The 19,814-nt window shown below is 43.8% G+C and overlaps 1 protein-coding gene across 1 annotated transcript in view; it reads left to right on the top strand.

The window, feature by feature from the left end:
* The first annotated feature begins 3,376 nt into the window (after positions 1–3,376).
* Positions 3,377–19,814, top strand: part of snrka (SNF related kinase a) — a 55,784-nt gene continuing 39,346 nt past the window's right edge. Inside the window, exons 1-2 of the mRNA XM_071469036.1 lie at positions 3,377–3,632; positions 4,399–5,112. Of these exons, the coding sequence (XP_071325137.1) occupies positions 4,524–5,112 (589 nt within the window). The 5' untranslated portion in view covers positions 3,377–3,632; positions 4,399–4,523. The remainder of the gene's footprint in view (positions 3,633–4,398; positions 5,113–19,814) is intronic.

Genomic DNA, 19,814 nt, shown 5'->3' on the forward strand with positions numbered 1-19,814 from the left:
CAACATACCTTCAGATGGACGGCAAACAAAAGGAAAAACAAGCATAAATTGACTCAGTAAGTTTTTGTTTCCAGAACAGCTTCAGTCCTCCAAGTCTCTGAACTTCCCTTCCCAGCAGACACATCAATATTTGGAGGACATCAGGTACTAAAATTCAATGTCATAACAACATCTAATGGGATATATTTTTGCAGGCCAACCCAGATGTTAGGATCTAAATACAACCAACTGCACCACAGTCACATGACTTCTCCGTCACCACCACTAAACTTCAACTTGTAGTTATATTTAGCTCTGAGCTCTTCTACAAAACCTTTCCTCTGACAAAGTCAGTAACAGTTTGTAAGAGCGAGTAGAAAAACAACCAGGCTGTAAAGGTGGACTGGTGAGGAGATCGGTTTTCATGTTGGACTGATGACGTTTAATGTCCCCGACAACCTCTGTCGTCTCATTTAGACACTTGTTAGCAACCGGCCTTTTTTAACAGATGGAAAAGATTCAAGAATCAGAACTGAGAGATTTACTGATGGATTTTATGTCAGAGCATAAAACCTGAAAATGTCTTGAGCTGCTGTTAAACACAGACCTGATTTCAGTCAAAAACCTGGAGACTTTAGGACCTGGGAACCAGAGGAACTAACTTCTGAGTTTTAGGACTTATTCATGATGTCCGACAGAGGATGTCAGTTCAATGTGGCCCAGGACGCATAACTGCGTTCACACTCCTAAAAGAATGAGGACATGTGTCCTCGATGCATCTTGAGTGTGTCCTCTTGTGACATGGTGTGAATGCTCTCCTCTCCTGTGGACTGGGACTTAGTGAAAATGCTATCCTGAATATGAATATGAGATCTATTTTCTTAATTTCCCCAGAGCTAATGCTGGGTTTCAGTATCCATCCATCCCTAATCTTGTCATATGAAATACCCATATTCTTGTATGGTGACCAAAACCCATTGCTTGCTAAATGTCATAATGTCAGTTAGCCAAGATTGGATTTTGACATCAACCCGATTTTCATTCCCAACCTAAATTTAACATCTGTCGGACATTAGAGTCGTTAGAGTCTTTCTGACCTTACCCTGACGTCCGGCTCCTGCTGGGCTGTAACTTGTGGATGGAGGGAAGACACCACTCCCATCAGGACAGGAATGTTTCATGATTGGATGAATGTGATCAAATAACTGAATTTATTTGTACTGGTAAATCACCATAATTCTCCATAATGGTAATCCCCCCTCACCATGCCATGAAACTGACCTACACAACATAATAGATCTGCAGGACCCTCTCACTGTAAGAGTCAAGCTTTCAGGCCTATACTGTTATATGGGTCTCCACACATTGATTGACCCACCTTTCTGTATAATGGTGAAGGATGACTCATCTGGTCAGATTACTTTTTGTTCAGTGTGAGTGCAGCTCCTGGTGTCACCTGTGACCCCATAACGAATCTCCTTCCAAAGTCACTTGGAAAGCTTCTCGTTCTGAACTTTGATTTACAATTAAGTCAATCAAGCTAACTGTATCATACCATTCACATGCATGGAGACACCTACATCTGTTATGTTGCCATGCATTTGTTCACAGCAGGAAAAGCATAGATGTAGTTAATACATTTGTCATGGCTGCATTCCAATTATGTGTGAAAGATATCATTAATGTTTGGAATTACACTTGCATTTTTTCCTTTAATTGATACTAAGCACATTTGGGGTGACCACATCTAGGCTGTCTCACTGTCTTCATGTGATCCCAGACTGACTCCAGATCAGGACTCTGTAGGGGTCAGACCATCTGCTGCAGGACTCCTTGTTCTTCTGGTCTCTGAAGACAGTTCTCTATGACTCTGACTGTATGTTTGGGCTGGTTGTGCTGCTGCAGTTAAACATCTCCCTGATGGTGTTGCATGATGGGTCTAATCTAAACATCTAAACATCTGAAGCACTTTAAAACTTTACACAGATATGTGTCTAGGCTTATTTGTTTTAAACAGTCTTTGGATTCCCTCACAAAACTGTGTAACTTTCTCACATGAAGGCTGTTTTCTACTGTTACAATGCATTGTCTGTATCCTCATTGTTGTGCACTGCACTTTAAGTTTTACTTCATATTTACTACAGTAAGTACTGCACAAAACCTTTAGATCAAAGTTCGAAGAAAAAACAAGGCAAATGTGATACTTTATCATGCCATGCAAAAAGTGGAAGTACACAAAGCACTGAAGTATGCAAGAAAAGTTAGTGTGTTTGAATGAACCAGGTGATGCAAGGAAACGCTGGAGTGTTGTGAGGGAATATGTCAGACATGGGTGCAGGATGAGATTTCTTTGTGGCACCTACAACCGGTGATGCCTCCAAACACTGCCCACATTTTGCTTTCTATGTCACAGTAATATGAAAAACATACATCTCCGTCTCTCTGTCACTAGATGTCACTGCCCCCCCTTTATTGAGAAGACCAGTCAGCACCGACAGGCAGTGGACCCACCGCACAAAAACCTAGCATATGGAAATCTTTCAACATCAAATATGATTTGACTGATTATCACATGGACTGTTGTCAGATGTTGACGTATTTGTTTTACATTTTTAGATTATTGGGTCGATATTGCAGGTCCTGACGTTCACATCTCAGAACAAGCTTATTCAAAACTCTCCCTTTCATTAAGACCAATCTGTCTTTTATCAATGACATGAATCACATCATTTTTTATTATTCTGTAAATTGTTCTGCAGCTGTTCTCACTCAAAAGACTTTGTTTGACGTCAGAGATGAATGTAATTGGTGATGCTCATGCTGCCTTCAGGGTAACCTCGTGAGGCCTGACTCTAAGCTCCCAAACTGTAATATAAGTCTATGTACAACTTGCCCTTCAGGTAATAATAATAATAATAATAATAATAATAATAATATTTAAAAAAGTTATTATAAAATATGTTTATATAGCACAATAAGAAAAGAAAAATATAAAAAATAAATAAGTAAAAAATAATAAAATCAAATAAAAATAAACAAGGGTGTTCCTCAGTTTTAATGCATAATGGATGAAGGCCCCTTCTCCAGTTTTACTTTGGGGGAAACTGGAATATTTGGAAGCCCTTCTGTAGAGGATCTAAGGGCTCGTTGAGGGACATAAAACGAAGGTAAGCGCTTTATAGTTGAACAATAATAACTATACTAGTATTATCAGTCTGCCTCGTGATAGAGTTAATAGGAAAATGTTGTCTTTGTTTTTTATGTTGTTATGCATAGTGTATCTCGAACAGTGGAAGTGATTTTCCAATATGCGTATGACGCCCCCTGTTAATCCTGGCAAAAGTGTGATGGAGTGGGAAATGTCGACACTTTCTTCAGCACTTGAAGGCAGCATCACAGCACTACCGCCTCGGCTGGGAGGATACAACCATTCCGATTAGGGCGACCGTTGCCAACGATGCAATTCCTCGTTTTACGAACGAACCCTGGGCACAGGCACCTCCTGAGTGCCGCGGTCACCTCCGAGAGGCAGCACCACCCTCTTCTCCTCTGATAATTTGCGATAAGCTTCTACTGACAACACCCGAAGGATCCACGGTACCCGGCGAAGACCGGACTCAGGGCTTTATGTTTACCGAAGACAGGCTGGAGAGGTGAGCTGAGCGAGTCGTAGTAACTTTAGCTTGCTACATGCTACATGCTAACCACGGCTAGCTGTGAGATATTTAAAGCAGCCCCTGGTGTACCTGTGTGGTCAGCGCTCTGTTACATGGATAGGATGTGTCTGTGTAGAGATTATTGACGGGTGGGTTTGTGAATTAGCGGGCAACGTCGTAACGTTAGAGAAGTGAAGCAGTTAACGTCAGTCAGATTGCTAACGTTGATCAATCAATGTACAACGAGCTAGCCCCTGGTAACGTTAGGCTAACGTCACTTGGTTGTGCTACCGCCGGGCCCGTTATGCAGCTGACTTCAGGGCTAGTTTGTCAAACTCAGCGGACAGCGGACTATACATGCGACTAAAGGAAGCCTTTTTTTGTAGTTTCAAAAAAGTTGAACGTGGTTTATCACGTGAAGATGACAGCATACGAGGATAGATTAGCAAACGATAGTGCAGCAGCCATTCTGTCAAAACAAGCCCTACGCCTCCTCTGAATATTCGGCAAACTGGGGGATTACGGATGCAGTTTTTATGCGATAAATATTAAGAGAGATAAATATTGTTTTTATACAGTGCTCTTAATGGGACTTTTTTCATTCTGTAATATGGCCAAGTGTTATTCTGCATAATGCTTCATGATGAGTGAGGGAGTGAACAGGTGCATTAGTATTGTAAGACAAATAGTAGAATGAGGTGAGTTTTATTTGGACTCAATCAGTGTCAGTTGTAACTGAAGTAATTCTGTGTCTGTCATCCAGGAAGCCGGAGCCATGGGTTTCTCCTTCAGCCTTTGATGAACTGAACTAAGCTGGACCCGCACAACTCAGCCAATCAGTCCCTACCTGCAGTGGGGGCACCCCTCTCCCCATCGCACTCTCTAGCTATGGCGGGCTTCAAACGGGGCTATGATGGCAAGATCGCTGGCCTGTATGACCTTGACAAGACGCTGGGCCGCGGCCACTTTGCCGTGGTCAAGCTGGCACGTCACGTCTTCACTGGGGAAAAAGTGGCGGTGAAGGTGATTGACAAGACTAAGCTTGACACTGTGGCCACAGGTCACCTCTTCCAGGAAGTCCGCTGCATGAAGCTGGTCCAACATCCCAACATCGTGCGCCTGTATGAAGTGATAGACACTCAGACCAAACTTTACCTCATCTTGGAGCTAGGCGATGGAGGGGACATGTTTGACTACATTATGAAACATGAGGAGGGTCTGAATGAAGAGCTGGCGAAGAAATATTTTGCCCAGATTGTCCATGCTATCTCCTACTGCCATCGGCTGCACGTGGTGCACAGGGACCTCAAGCCGGAGAACGTGGTGTTCTTCGAGAAACAAGGGCTGGTCAAGCTCACTGACTTTGGATTCAGTAACAAGTTTCAGCCAGGGAAAAAGCTGACAACCAGTTGTGGATCTCTGGCATACTCTGCACCAGAAATACTCCTGGGTGATGAGTATGATGCTCCAGCCGTAGGTATGCAAAACATGTAGACTGATGAATGATGCTAAAGTAATGAGATGAGTCACACTGTTAATTAGAACATGGCAGAGTTATAGTGCCATGCTACCAGACAGGATGGGAGCAAGATCTTTGATTCAGATCATTTAGGAAACTACCATATATTGATTTGACCCAGGCACTGTGGTCATCTCATCTTGTATAACCTGCTCACTGTTTTGAGTTGGACAGATTAGGCTTGTTGCCCTGTGGTGCCAGCTCAGTGTCCAGTCCACTTAGGAACTCCCTCACCTCCCAGTCTTCGTGTCAGAACACAGGCTTTTGGCGTCAGTCTACACAGGACGTCTTTACCAGTGTCATATTAAAACCCAGCTTCAGATCAACAGTGTAATGTGGCTGGCATCTGTTTCACACATTTCTTTCACACCTTGCTGTAACACCTTGGCTGTTGGTTTGCTTACAGAGCCTGGCCACGTGTTATGGCTTGTCTTGGGTTTAGATAACTTCAGTCCAGGCCAGCCATCAGTCATGTGCAGGGGCCTGTGCTACACTGAACATTCACAGCTGGACAGTGTGTTCTAGCTGTATGCTCGTAACAGTACTTGACACTGATCATTTTGCAGGCTGCCGTAGACCATGTGTTACAAGGTCAGCTCTACTCGCACTGATGTCCATGGGTGTCCCATTGCACTAAATTAACTGGCTCATTGATTTTCTATGTGGGCTGACAGAGTACAGACAGACATATTGTGTGTCCTTTCATGACTGATACGATATCTTTCACATCAGATAGCTTCAGTGATGGCAAAAATATGGTACTAGGTCCAGCTCTAGAATTCAACAATGAGATATGCCCAGTTAAGCTTGTTTTGCAGCCGCTGTGGTTGTTCATGTGGTGCTAATCCTGATGGAGTCTGAAACCAGCCTCATGATTGTTTATGTGTAGAGAAAGCTTTCAGAGGCAGTCACCTAGTTATTATTTACTTCCCCTTTTTTCTGTCACAGTTCTCATGGGACAGAGAAAAAGAAGAAACTGTGGTTAATTTCTCATTGAACATTACACACTAACCCAGACCTACTCACTCACTTCAAGAACTTTAATATGGTCTACTTGACCCTGCACAGTAAGGGAGGTAGTGTATTCCTCTGCAGTACTGCCCCGTGCTGCTTGAGCAATTGCTCACAATGAAGGAAGTCCATTACATGAGGCTGGTGCAGGAGAGGCTTTACCTCATCTAGGAGCTAAGTGATTGGCAGGAGTGTGAAGAAACATGAAGAGAGCGGCTGCATGTAGTGCACAAGGCCCTGATGGTTGGGGAACATGGGGTTCTTACAGGAGCCAGGTCTGGTCAAGCTTTCTGAACTACAATATGAGCAGTGTTATGAACACCTTTGTAGTACTGGACTTTGAAGTGTATCTTTCCTGAATGTAAAGTTTAAGTAGTTTTATTAACTAGTTCTCATGTAGGGATTAAGATTATAGATATGAAATCATGACAGCAGGTTCAGCGAGACACCAAGCAGTTGTCCCAGAATAAAACTTAAATAAAAGAATAAAAAAAAAATTACTTCACTGGAAAACCTGTAAGCACTGGGAGCTTTTATTCTTCTATGGTCTTCAACATACTGAAATCACAGACTTAGTAGGAGTGGATTTCTAATCTCAATGCTTTGTTTTGGTACCAACTGAATGATGTCTATAACACCAAGTATCCCACACTGTGGGGCACCAGAAGCATCAGCAGATATCTGGTCAGATGGTTCATCTTGTTTATTTGTCCTTTGAGCAGATGGAGACTACAGATACAGACTTCCTGCTTCAAATCAAAATTTTGACAGTTTTAGACAAAGTTCTCCACCGGTTGTATCTATTGGGACAAGATTTAACTCTTCAGAACTTAAGCTTCTGTTGTCAGATGCCGTTCACTGTATTTGACTGTGTGCAACTACAGATGCTGCAAGGGATGTTTATGAGCAGAAGTTTGAGTATCCAGGCATCAAGTCAAAAGTGAACCCTGTGTGTAGCCCCTTTTCCACTGGTCAAAAGACCTGCTAACATAAGGCTTTTTTTTCTGCAATGGAAAAGGGAACAATCAACATTCACTCTCAGGTCAAACGACTCTGCAGTAGTCACAGGTATTTATCTGCTCCAATCAGCAGTGATGTAAACATAGCACCCATCTTTCAGAGCTTAAACACTGTAAACACACTTGTCACCTGAACAGCACGGTGCTGTTACACCAGAGACACTGCCTGCAAGAGTGAGCTGCAGCCCCCGAAATAAGTTTTTAGAACACACAATCACTGATCAAAGTGTTTCACATGGAGGTCCCGACACTGACAAGAGCCCCAACTCCAACCTAACAGCTCACTCTTTCTCCTGTGTCTGTGTGTGTGCTCTGTAACTTCATGTGATGACATTGCTCCCTGCAGTACAACCAGAAAGGCAAACTCATCTGGCAGCATAAAAGGTGTTAATTGCCTTTTTTAACGGGTTTAGCAGCATTTAAAAAGGATATGTGTATTAAGCTGTTATGTAGCTGTATAAAAGGCCTTTTCCATGAATTTGTAGTATATTACCACCTGCACTGGTTGTGCAGAGAGACTGTTTTGCACCCTGCACTCAGAATTATTGGTAGTCACTGTGCATATGTAACTCACTGTACTTGATTGTGCTGGGCAGAGCTGTTTAGTGTTAGTGGGCCTAAATGTCTGCACTTTCTGCCAGGTGGCTGCTGTGTGTGATGTACTCAGAGGCACTGATAGTAACTACATAGGTGCTGCTTCTGTTGTACAGCCACAGCCCTCTGCAGCTGTTGGGTTGAGGGTACTTGGAGCCATTGATGGCCACTCTCTGGTACTGTGTGTTTTTGCTGGTGCTCTTTAGTACGTCACAGTGCAGTTTAGATAAGTGCTGCAGGGGCTGTTGTGATCCGACCAATTAGGCTTGTGTGTGCGTTGCTCTACAAAACGAGGTGGCAGTACTTATTAGAAAGGCGTGTGCATCTTCCAGCGGTATGCAGCTCAATCAGGTGCTTCGGAGAGAACTTCAGAGAGGAAAGACTGGAGCACATTATTGGTTTTCCTATTGCCTCCGTCCTCTCTGTGCTCCAGTATTTTCTCTCTGAAGTGAAAGTGCTCGCTGTTTGCACATGTGCAGCTCAGGCCACAGAAAGGTTTACTTTTGGTTTTGTTGTGGCTTTGGGGGTAGGCTCTTTATCTGCTAGACTTAACAACAGGATAGGAGTGGGTTTGAATGTTAGGGAGATAAACATGATCATCATCTGTTCAGCATAACTGAGAACCACATTCTTTGCTTTTATATTTCTTCATGTCAGTCTGAGTGTTTAGTAGGATAAAATGTAGTGCAGTTAATGATAATTAGGACTTTCACTACATAGAGTGATGTCTTACCCTCATGTACAAACTGATAGTAGAGGCAGGCTAAGTTTTTAATAGGAGGTCAGCATGCTCTTTAGCTGAGCCTTCCTGCCTATTAGCCATCGATGACCCATATCAACCCATTTATGCCTGTCCCCTGTAAAGCTGTTTAGCAGGCCTCAGTGTCTGAACCACGAGGGCACCAGAACCTTGTCTCCAGAGCGCAGCTGGAGGGGCTCTTATATATGTCCTGGTTACTGTTTCCTGCTGCCAATAGATGGGAAGAACAGTTAATCCATGCTATTATTTGGCCTGGGCCAGGAGAGGATGAGAGGGAGGCAGGATGCTGCAGTTACACAGTCGTATGTTGACACAGACTGGCTGGCTTTGATTCAAGTTCATTCATCTGTTTCACACCACTGGGACAAAGACCAGCTTCATTATCTGTACCACTCTCCGCCCCAAACAAAATATTTGTAAATCTTTCCATCAGGGAGGAGTCAAAGCAAAAGGAGACATAGATACATCCATTCATGTATCTCTACTGCAGAAGGTAACAGGCTTTTATTTCTCATTCCCTCAGTCTGATAAGTATAATTGATCATGTTTTAGTAAGAAGCCTTGTTTTGATCAGCTCCCGCTTGTCCTGTTAAAGTTGTTGCATTATGCTGTTAATACAAACTCAGCACTTCCTTTCACTCTTTCACATTAAAAGCCCTCCAGTAGGGGTGAGCATTCTGATCTTATACCATGGATGATCTTACTTTGGTATATGATCAATTTTTCAGATGAATTGTACAGATCGCGTCATTAAACATTTGTATATTTAGATATTTAATTAAAAAAGTTAACCAGCCCATTGTTAATTGTTAAACAGCCAGTCCGCTAACTGCAGCTAGAGACATCAGTCCTGGTTCTGCCTTGCAGCCTCTGAGAGTTTGGTGTAGTGACACATGAACCAGTTCTCCACCTGAACAGAACAAGAACCATTGTCACCAGCTGCAGCCCAAGATGGAGGAGTTACAGTTCACCTGTGGGATGAGAGACCTGCCTGCAGGCTGGTAAAGAGTGGGCAGGGGCAGCAGGGGCAGCGACTGAACTTTCAAATTAAAATACTTGCATATCGCGCCTCAAAAATAAATAACAACACTGTCCAAACAGATGCTCCATATGATCTAAGCAAAGTGTGACTGGTTGTGACACAATTTGTTAATAGCAATGTGGGCTGAGAATAGCGGCAAGTGGACAGATATTCAAAAGAAGCATCAAAGCATCAGAAAGACAGAAAACACAGCTACCAGTCAGGACTTTCACAATAAAACCAAAGCAAACATGGGAGCAGATCGTGTTTCAGATTGTGGATTACAAGTCTCCTCAAAAAGACCACATGATCTTTTGGCCGGATCACCCACCTCTACCCTCTAGCCTTTCAGTGGACAGAAACCCTCCATTTCCAAACAGGGTTTTTTTTGTGAAACATTTCCAGGCATACCATAAGCACCAACAGCCAGATGGGATTAAAGGATGACATAGAAAAGTGGATCAGAATGAATGAATCAAGAACTTCATATGAGTAATCCAGAACAACAAAGTGCTGAACATAGACTCAGGATTTTGTTGAATGCATTAAATTAAAACAGGATAAATATACATTATGCTTAACTAGTGTGGACATTATATGACAGGCACCAGCAGTTTATTCACCTTTGTTCTTTCCCCAGTCGACCATTATTTGTTAGTGTCAAAAACCCACCAGCCATTATAGGAGACACCTGGTTTTTATTTGAGGAAATACAGGATTTGACTTTGTTCTGGTTTTCAGGTATATTACAGAAAACACTGGTGCTTTTGACTCAGTGATGTGTGACATGGTGAGGGTCTCAGACAGTCTGCAGTGGCCCTGCCGGTTTCTGTTTCTTTACCATCAGAGCAGGTTTCACTTATGTCCCTGACCGAGGGCAAACTTGGATAACATGTTGTATGACTCCCCTACGCTTCCCGTTCCCAAGCAAGACCAACTGCACAGGGTCAAAGTTCAGAAATTCAGAGTAGCAGTTTATTTAGCTTAAGAGTCGACCAATGCCTAAAACAACAAAGAAAAGTTGATGTGGTGTAGCTTCAGTGTAGCACTGTTTCTGTCTCAGAATGTAACTCAGTCGAGCAGTGCTGTGAGGGTGAACCCTGGTGTGTAACAGTAACCAGTGGCTAACACTTCCCTCATACAACCACGGTGTGAATCAGAGACTACACGAGTTGTCCTTCTTGTGAATGAAAAGTGCTGCTGATATTACAAACCAGTGAGAAGAGGACTTCCTCTTTCGTAGTTGGTTATGAACTATGAACAAAAAAAATATTCAGTGTTGATGCAGTGTTGACCCTCCTGCTCTGACTGCCCGTATTTATCTTTGAGCTGCATTTACTCTGAGCCTGAGTCATGTTCTGAAGCAGACCAGGATGAAAAGATGGGCATGTAAAGACAAACACACACACTAATAAACACATTCCAGTTCAACAGTTTCTCAATCACTTTCCCTCAGTTTGCTCCTTAAAGGTGTTCACTCCTGTCATCATCAGGCCTCAGTCAGCAGGCGTCTTTCAGAGCAGATAGAAAAAGCACACATGTTGTCCGTCTGTCCCATTCTTGAGAACACGTTGAGGGAATTTCTCTTCATTTGTTACAAACATTCATTTGGACTCAGGAACTGATTAGATTGTGGCGGTCAAAGGTTAAAGGTCAAGATGACCTCACAAAATACAGTTTTGGCCCTGTGAACACAATATCTCAGGAATACCTACTTCAAGTCACCTACTCTCTCTCTCCCCACAATTCATGTCCTTCTTTACTGCTGCTGTCCAAAAATAATGGAATAAAATGCTCAAAAATGACCTGTAATAATTTGATAACTATGTCTTTATGAATGTCTGAACCAGTGTAGGGATAAAACAAAATGAGACAAAGTGCAGTGAGACAGAGTCATGGTGTACATAAAACATGTGACTTGTCATTGAAGCCTCTGCTGCACCAGGGAGATGAATAACAGCAATAGATGAACACATCAGTTCTGTGTGGACCAATGAGGAGATGGAAATGTGCCTTGAATTATCACATGAATCAAACCATATCTTAATGTTAATGTCTCAACACCAGACCCTTTCTGCTGCTGCTCTTAATGTTTGACCCTGATGTGCAGTTACTTTTATTATCTATCGATTAGCTTTCACTTTCACAAGGCTCAGCTGTGTAATAGTTGTGCTGGCAGGCTGAATACCTGCCATACCACAGATGTTTAAGAGTCCAAGTATCTAGGGAATGGGTTGTGTTGTTGGTTAACAGTGTTAAAGGGAGGGAAATAACCTTCCTGCTTTTTAAACTTCAAGCAAAATGAAAAGTCGTGAGGGGTGGTTAGTTCTGCAGCGTGACTCGTCATGTTGACATCCTGGTTCACAGGACTGTGATTCCTGCTCTGGTATAAACCAGTTTTGCTGCCTTAATTGACCAGAGTGAAAGGAGTAAGAAGACGTGTGTAGAGTTATCATTGAATAGATTGTCCAGTCTTGATGAAGTTTCTCCAGAGTTAAACTGTCAGGGCAAATATGTGCATCTGTGTGTGTGTGTGTCTGTGTGTGTCCCACTTAAACTCTGTGAAATTACTCTCAGGAGGAGACAAGGTCCAGGGAGAAGGAGGTGTGGAGGAGTGTTGCATGTGAATGTGGACAGGAATGTTGTTTCGTTTCCAATAACATCAGTGATACTTATCAGAATCAGAATCAGAATCAGAATCAGTTTTATTGCCAAGTATGTTTTCACATACAAGGAATTTTTTCTGGTGATTGGTGCAATTGATCAGCAACAGTGGGGCTCTCTAGCCTTGTTGATGAGGCTAATAGCAGATGGGAAGAAGCTATTTTTGTGGCGAGAGGTTTTGGTCCTGAAGGACCGCAGCCTCCTGCCAGAGGGGAGTGTCACAAAGAGTTTGTGTCCAGGGTGGGAGGAGTCAGCTACAATCTTCCCTGCACACCTCAGAGTCCTTGAGGCGTACAGGTCCTGGAGGGACGGAAGATTGCAGCCAATCACCTTCTCCGCAGAGTGGATGATACGCTGCAGTCTGTTATTGTCCCTCTCCGTGGCAGCAGCGTACCAGATGGTGATGGAGGAGGTGAGGAGGGATTCAATGATGGAGGTGTAGAAGTTCACCATCATAGTCCTTGGCAGGTTGAACTTCTTCAACTGCCTCAGGAAATACATCCTCTGCTGAGCTTTTTTGATGAGGGAGCTGATGTTTAGCTCCCATTTGAGATCCTCTGTGATGGTGGTTTCCCAAGCGAAAATGCTCCACAGTAGCCACGGGGGAGTCACACAGGGAGATGGGGGTGGGTGGGGCTGGGCTCTTCCTGAAGTCCACTATCATTTTCACTGTCTTCAGAGCGTTTAGCTCTAGGTTGTTCTGCCTGCACCAGGTCACCAGACGGTCAGTCTCCCACCTGTAGGCAGACTCATCGCCATCAGAGACATTATGAGCTCAGAGCGGCAGGTCTGGTCCAGTTCTTCATATGACGAGCATCAGAAGCACACTAATGTGAGAGTTACTACCTCCACTTTCTATATATCTGTGAATCTGTCTGCCTCTATGGCTGTGATGGCTAGCTGACCATACTTGATGGCACCTCAGTCTTTCTCTTGCCTCTTGGATTAGTTTCAAAGCAGAGTAAGACAGTGGTTCAGCCGATCTGTGTCTGTATGACTCTGTGTGTCAGACAGTGGTTTAGAAAGTCAAGGAAGGATAGAAGTTGACTTAAGCACATGTTCAGCTGTCACTCAGGCCCTGTTCATACCTGGCATTAACATGTGTCTCTAGTGATCTCTAAGTGCAGGTGTGAACGCACCCAAGACGCACCGAGGATCTGACGGCTCGGACCACATTCAGATGTGGTCAGGTGGAGCCACACTCTTTAAGCAATGTAACATGAGTTTATTCTGGGACACACTGAAGGAGTTGAAGTTAGTGATAGTCTGCAGGAGCATGAGTGGAAACCAGGAGGGTGGAAGTAACAAAATACATTAGATTAAATACATTAGATTAATTTGAAGCCAGTTTAATTAAAACAGTGGTGATATGATGAAAATAGCCATGTTCTGTCATCTGTCATACATCTTCAGTTGATTTGATAACCTTCATTGACATTTTATTTGAAATGGTGTTGAGCATTTTAACATGTTAGCATTTAGCTCAGAGCACAGTTGTGCCTCAGAACAGCCTCACATAGCTGCTGAAATTCTGCTTTTTAACACATGAGAATAGGTACTGATGGCCACACCCTGAATAAATCCAAGCATTCATTCACAGCAGCTAAGGCCAAAAGTTTTTTCACATCACTGTCAAAGTCTTTTAGTCACCATCCATCAGTTAACAATAAAGTTAAGACACTTTAAATAATCCAACGTTGCCCAGGGACAGGTAGTTTGACACACCTGCTGTGATGCGTTACCACAGCAGCCCTCGGGCACCATATTACTTTGAGTAGAAGTAAGCTGACAGTTGCGGAGCTACCACCAGTCATTAGCTGACTTTCTTCTGGGCCTGTGGTTCCCAGGTGGGGGCTTTACAGTGGGGACTCATCACTCTGAGGGCAGCAGCCAATTAGTTTGTAGACTTGAACTGAAAATTGTGAGGTGGCTGTGGAGGAGGGATTGACAGCTTCTGGATTTCTACTTGACATAACTGTAACTACTCTGCTCTTTCTGTTGTTTGGCTTCTTTCACTCCAGAGCCCACATTGGTTTTCACAGACAGAGCAGTGTATGAGAGGTGGACTTACACTGTGCACTCTTACACCTGGGTTGCTGAACTGCAGCGGCTCACGTGTGTTTGCACGTGTCCACCGCCAGTGTGTCTGCTGCAGTGCTGCTCCTGCCATCTTTATCTTTGTTACACTGAGCTTGCCTTTATTATCAGTCATCAATAATCAAATGTTATTTGTCATTATAAATCTAATTAACTGTAATTACCCTTCTTCAGAGTAAGACACACACACACACACACACACACACACACACACGCGCACAGGAAAAGTACTGCCCTTCATCTGTTTAATTATTGACATAATATAATTAAGGCCTAATAAAAGCCCATAAATAAATCCCTTTTGCAAAACATTGAAAAGAAGGAAATTGTCACATTTGATTCTAACTCATCAAATGTCAAAGTTTGTTTTTTTTTTTTTTACTTTAGAAGTGACCTCACTGATTATCAGAACAGTTACTGATCCCATTTCTCAGATCGTGGCATCTACTTTGTTAATGTTAGTGAGGGTCAGTGGTGAAATCATCTGCTCTGTTCACACACATCTGCTGCCAGTTGCGGCTGTCAGTCAGCCACGTTACTGAAGTCCACTACACACTGTGGCACAGGCACTGTTAGTGAATCAGTTTGATTCTGTAGTTTCTTCTGCTCCAACCAGACCAACTCTGGATTAGGATGCACATCCACAAACCTGTGGAGTGGGAAAGTGTGCAGCATTTGTAGGCTTCTATCAGCAGTCACTGCCGGCATTTGACCTCCCAGAGATATAACAGTTTAGTGACAGCAACATGATGCACCACTGTTACCACTAGAAAAACCTGAGATGTGTAGCCAAAGTTTACAGCATGGCATGTATGTTCTCAGCTGGAGGCAGAAGAGGTGGGTGACATGTCACACAGTGTGCTGCCAGGCTCCACATCAGGATCTGGTTTCACCCTCAGTGTGAGGTGTTTCCATTTCAACTCGGCCATCTTACTGTGGCCTGTCCTCTCCTGTCCTCCTGTCATCTTCTCTGCTTCCTGAACAGCAGTCCAGGTTGAGCTGGCAGATGTCTTCACCACTCTGCATCTGACACATCAGCTATTAATACACACTGAGCAGCTGAGTGGGACCGTCACTCTCTGGTTCACTTATCCACAAGCCCACATCCAGCCAGTGCTGTGCTGCATCTGGCCAGTGAGCCAGCCAACCACTGAATCCGCCAGCTGTGTTCTCATTGGCTGTCAGTGTTTCCTTCCAGTGCCAGCTGAAATTAACACGATGAAGATTTTGGATCCTATTAGTACTTTACTTAGAGACATGTCCCCTTTTGAAGACATGAGGGGTGATGAAGACAGGAAATGATGTTGGCCTCACGTCTTATGAAGACAGAGCTGCTTGATGAACTGTTCTCTCACTGTAGAGAGAGGACAATGAGCACACAGGTGATTAAGAGTAATTATTCCTTTCACTGATCCATGATAAGTTAGAGGTGGTGCTGCTGTGTGCAGCGATGCCCATCCCTGTGTGTCATCACAGGCCAGTGGCTCGGCCTGGTCGGCTGCTTGGCACGCTAACTGAATGACCAGTCATTCAAACATGCAGACTAAGATGTTTGTGGGACCATTTACAGGCTGGTTTGTGGACTGTTGCTGTTCCACACATACTTAACTGAAGAATGACGCATCAGTGGAAGTGAAGCCTTCTGGAAACAGTTTGAGAGGAGGTGGTGGGAGGAGAGAATTAAAGTGCTGATCCAGATCAGAACCCTTTTACCCATTTTCCCCTGACAACAACCTCCTAAACCTGAGGGGTTTCTGAAACACTTGACCTTCACTAAAACCTTCGTGCCTGTCAGCCCCTGAGGCAGATAGACAATGAAACATTTGTAATGTTTTTTTGTTGATGAACATCAGGCTAAAAGCAGTGATTTATAATAAAAGCCAAAGGTTTAGGTCATATCTCCCTACTGATAATTGAAACAGGTAAAAACACTGAATACAACAGGTTCACATTTAAACTCAATGTTTCTATGATGCTCTTAGGTGGACACAGCACGTCAGGAGGAGCTGTGGGCTGTTAGCTAAGCTGCTGCTAACATTAGCTCAGCTTGTTTTCAGGTCAGGATTCCTTCAGTGTTCCTTCACCTTTCAGGAGGTTTTTACCAGGAGCTAAATTATCCACAGAGTACTTGTTGTCTTCAAAGCTAACAGAGCAGGTGTATCACCATTTTTTCTCTGATGCTCTTCAGTGGACACAGGATGTCAGCAGGAGCGGAGAGAGGGGCTGTTTGCTCAGCCTGTTTCTCTTGTGACTGAAGATTGCATATGCAAAACTCTGAAGTCAAAGCCAAAATTCTGAGGCTACTTGTTTTTCTACAGTATGGTAGGTTCTGAAGGTACTGGAGATGTTGTAGATACTGGAGATGTGATTCCTCCAGGTCTGATGATGGCAGTATAACAGCCCCCAAGTGTCATGGCCTGGCATTAAACCCATAGAGAAGAAGAAGACAGGAGCAGTAAACGATAACAACAACGTGTGGAATGACAGCAGCAGGTACAGGTACAACTTGACAGGGATCATCAGGGACAAGCTGTAGACGACCAGAGGCCAGAATGTAAACAGTGCTACAGGAGGGGATATGGCTCAGACATCAGACCTGTACAGAGTTCAGACTGAGTGAGTCTCAGTTCTTCACTCTATATTAACATGTCAACATGTTCACAGCCTGAAGTGTTACTCTTACTGTCTGTGAACTGTGACAGCTGATCTGTTGTAGCAACGCTCCACACACAGCATTCACAGAGGCTAATGTTAGCTTGCTCATGTAGCGACAGCTCATGACGTGAGCTGGGTGCTCACACTAGCAGCTATAGTCATCAAGGTTCAGCCTGTTAAAATATAACACTTACTTTTTAATGAATATTTATACATGGGTCTGTCACCATGTTAGTTTAAACTCCTGCTGTACTCTGTATGGAGGTGTATGTGCATGTTTGCGTATGTGTGTTATCACACTGTGTGTGCAGCAGCCTCCTTTTTCTCCTCTGGTATCCTCTTTGTATTGAGAATCGTTGAATTTCATTGGTGTTGGTGCCAACTACCACATTTCAGGTATCATGACATCACTACTGAACGCAGAGTAGGAGAGGACAAGTTGCCAAGATTCAAATCCCACTGTCGCTAATTAAAGTATCATGGTGCCACTGTAATACAGGGAGGAGGAGGAGGAGAGGGGTATGTTCAGTACATCACAGCATATACGTGTGTGTGTGTGTGTGCGTGTGTGTGTGTGTGTGTGTGTGTGTGTACTTGTACTTGCTACATAGTAAGGACCAAAAAAAGTATTTTACTAACAGAGTGAGGACATTTTGGGAAAGTGAGGACATTTTGGCCGGTCCTCACTTTTTGAGACACCTTCAAATCACATTTTGAGGGTTAAGACTTGGTTTTAGAGTTATGGTTAGAATTAGGTTTAGGTTAAGGTTAGGGTTAGGGTCAGGGTCAGGGTTAGAGGAGGGGGCTGGCTTCTCCCCTCCCTGTTTCCTTGTTCGTTCATTGAGGCAAAGATGGGAATACAGAAAAAACACTGTACTATGTAGTTGTATCTTATATTATTTTCATAGTTTTTAGTTGTATACAAGCTGTTTGCACTGCTGGTGTGAATATGAATTCACTCTGTTTGTAAATCACTTGGGAACACAGCACTTCAAACACAAATGTGAAATCTAATTGTAGGTTTACATGGCCGATTTTCCCCATCTGAGAGACACAGACATCTACAGATAGTGATGTGTACGGCTGCCATGTTATTGTGTGTCAGTGTGTGTGTGTTGACAGTTTTGCCAGAGGGCCTGACAGAGGCACAGTTTAGTCTCTAGTTTGAGATGGGGAGCTGGTGTTGCTATGGTAACAGATGCTATGAATGTGAGTGGGCCAGGTGTGAGGTAGTACTCCTGCAGTCCCTTGGGGTCTCTGCCTCTACTCCCCACCCCTCTCCATCACTGGCTTTGGTCAAACCTGGACACATATGTACAAATAGAATATATGTAAAATAAATTACAAGATAAACATCACCTGAGGAGCATTAACAGTATTTGTAATGCTAAAGCCTTGAGGTTGTGATGTAAAGACTGTGTGTGTGTGTGTGTGTGTGTGTGTGTGTGTGTGTGTGTGTGTGTGTGTATAGACGCTGCAGGCGTCGCTGGGACCAGCTCTTTGACCTGGATGTGGCTCCTGTACTGTTTGGTTACACAGTGCAGCAGGTGTGAGGAGGGCCTGGGGCTGTTTAGTTACATAACCAATGCTTCACCTCCATCCTTGACCGAATCAAACATGTTTATAAGAGCCCCAGTGGTTTATGGTTGAACAGGGATCGGATTGGATGATCATAGCACTGAGCACTGACAACATTCAAAGCCCTGTGTTGTCTTTGTGGCGTGTCTTCAGGGATAGACATGGTGGTCAGTCAGCTGTGCTGTCGTCAGGTCCAAAATTCAGTTTGTCTCATACTTGATGTTTATGACCAAATACCTGTAAAACTGAGATTCCCATGAGCCTCAGCTGATTACTTTCAATGCCGGTTTTTAGCGCTAACCGGCAAATGCTAGCATGATGACACCGAACTAACACAGGAAATGTTAGCATGCTTTCATTGTTGGCACACGAGGATGCTGATTTTAGCCATTAGCATTTAGCTCAGAGCTGAATGCTAAGCACAGCCTCACAGTGCTGCTAGCATGGCCGTGGACTTAAACTTGTCTCTCTCTTGATTTTGTGCTGCTGGTCAGAGACAAGCAGCAAACCGAATGTGTCCTCTTGTGCTGTGTGAAGTTTTATACAGCAGACACTTAATGAAGAAAATATATTAATCAGTAATGACAATACTTGTTAGTTACCATCCATAATTCTAAGTAAAAGTCATATCCAGTAAGCACCCTGTTGGTAGTTTAAGAGTAAGGGATTTTAGTGTCTTTGATGTTCAGATGAGGGGAGCAGCCCCCAGCCTTCATGCTAATGTAAGACAACATGAGGCAGGAGATACCTGGGAGAGAGCTGCACTTTATTCTGGGGCTCTGGCTCTCATCCATATTCAGAAACAGCAGCTCAGCTCATCACTGAGAGCCAGCAGATTCCTCCTCAGCTTCCTCTCTCTATCACACATGTGCACAGACATCCTACACACACATTTATCATTTTAGATTCTTTCATTTATGCCAAACACAGCCTCCCTGTGTTCAGTGTCTGCATCAGTGCGTCCTGGCAGCTCCTGTGTGCCACAGTTCTCTCAACATCTGCTGCTGTTGCTCTCACCGGCAGGACGAGCAGGAGGAATATGCCCCAGTGATACAATTAACATTTGGAAAATCTCTCACAGCTCTCCACAAAAAAAGTTCTGGCACCGTGACTTTTCACCTGCTTGAAGCCGCTCCAGCCTCAGTGAGTGGGGGGAGGGCTGTGCTTGTTAACACAGAGCTGCGTCATCTCCGTTTGCTCCACTCATTCCTGCCGTCCTGTATGTCCGGTCAGGTCTGACCACCTGCTTTATCTCTGAGAC

Source organism: Trachinotus anak, unplaced genomic scaffold (assembly GCF_046630095.1).
Source record: "Trachinotus anak isolate AG129_WGS33_773 ecotype Australia unplaced genomic scaffold, CSIRO_AGI_Tana_v1 ptg000032l, whole genome shotgun sequence".
Classification (NCBI taxonomy): domain Eukaryota; kingdom Metazoa; phylum Chordata; class Actinopteri; order Carangiformes; family Carangidae; genus Trachinotus; species Trachinotus anak.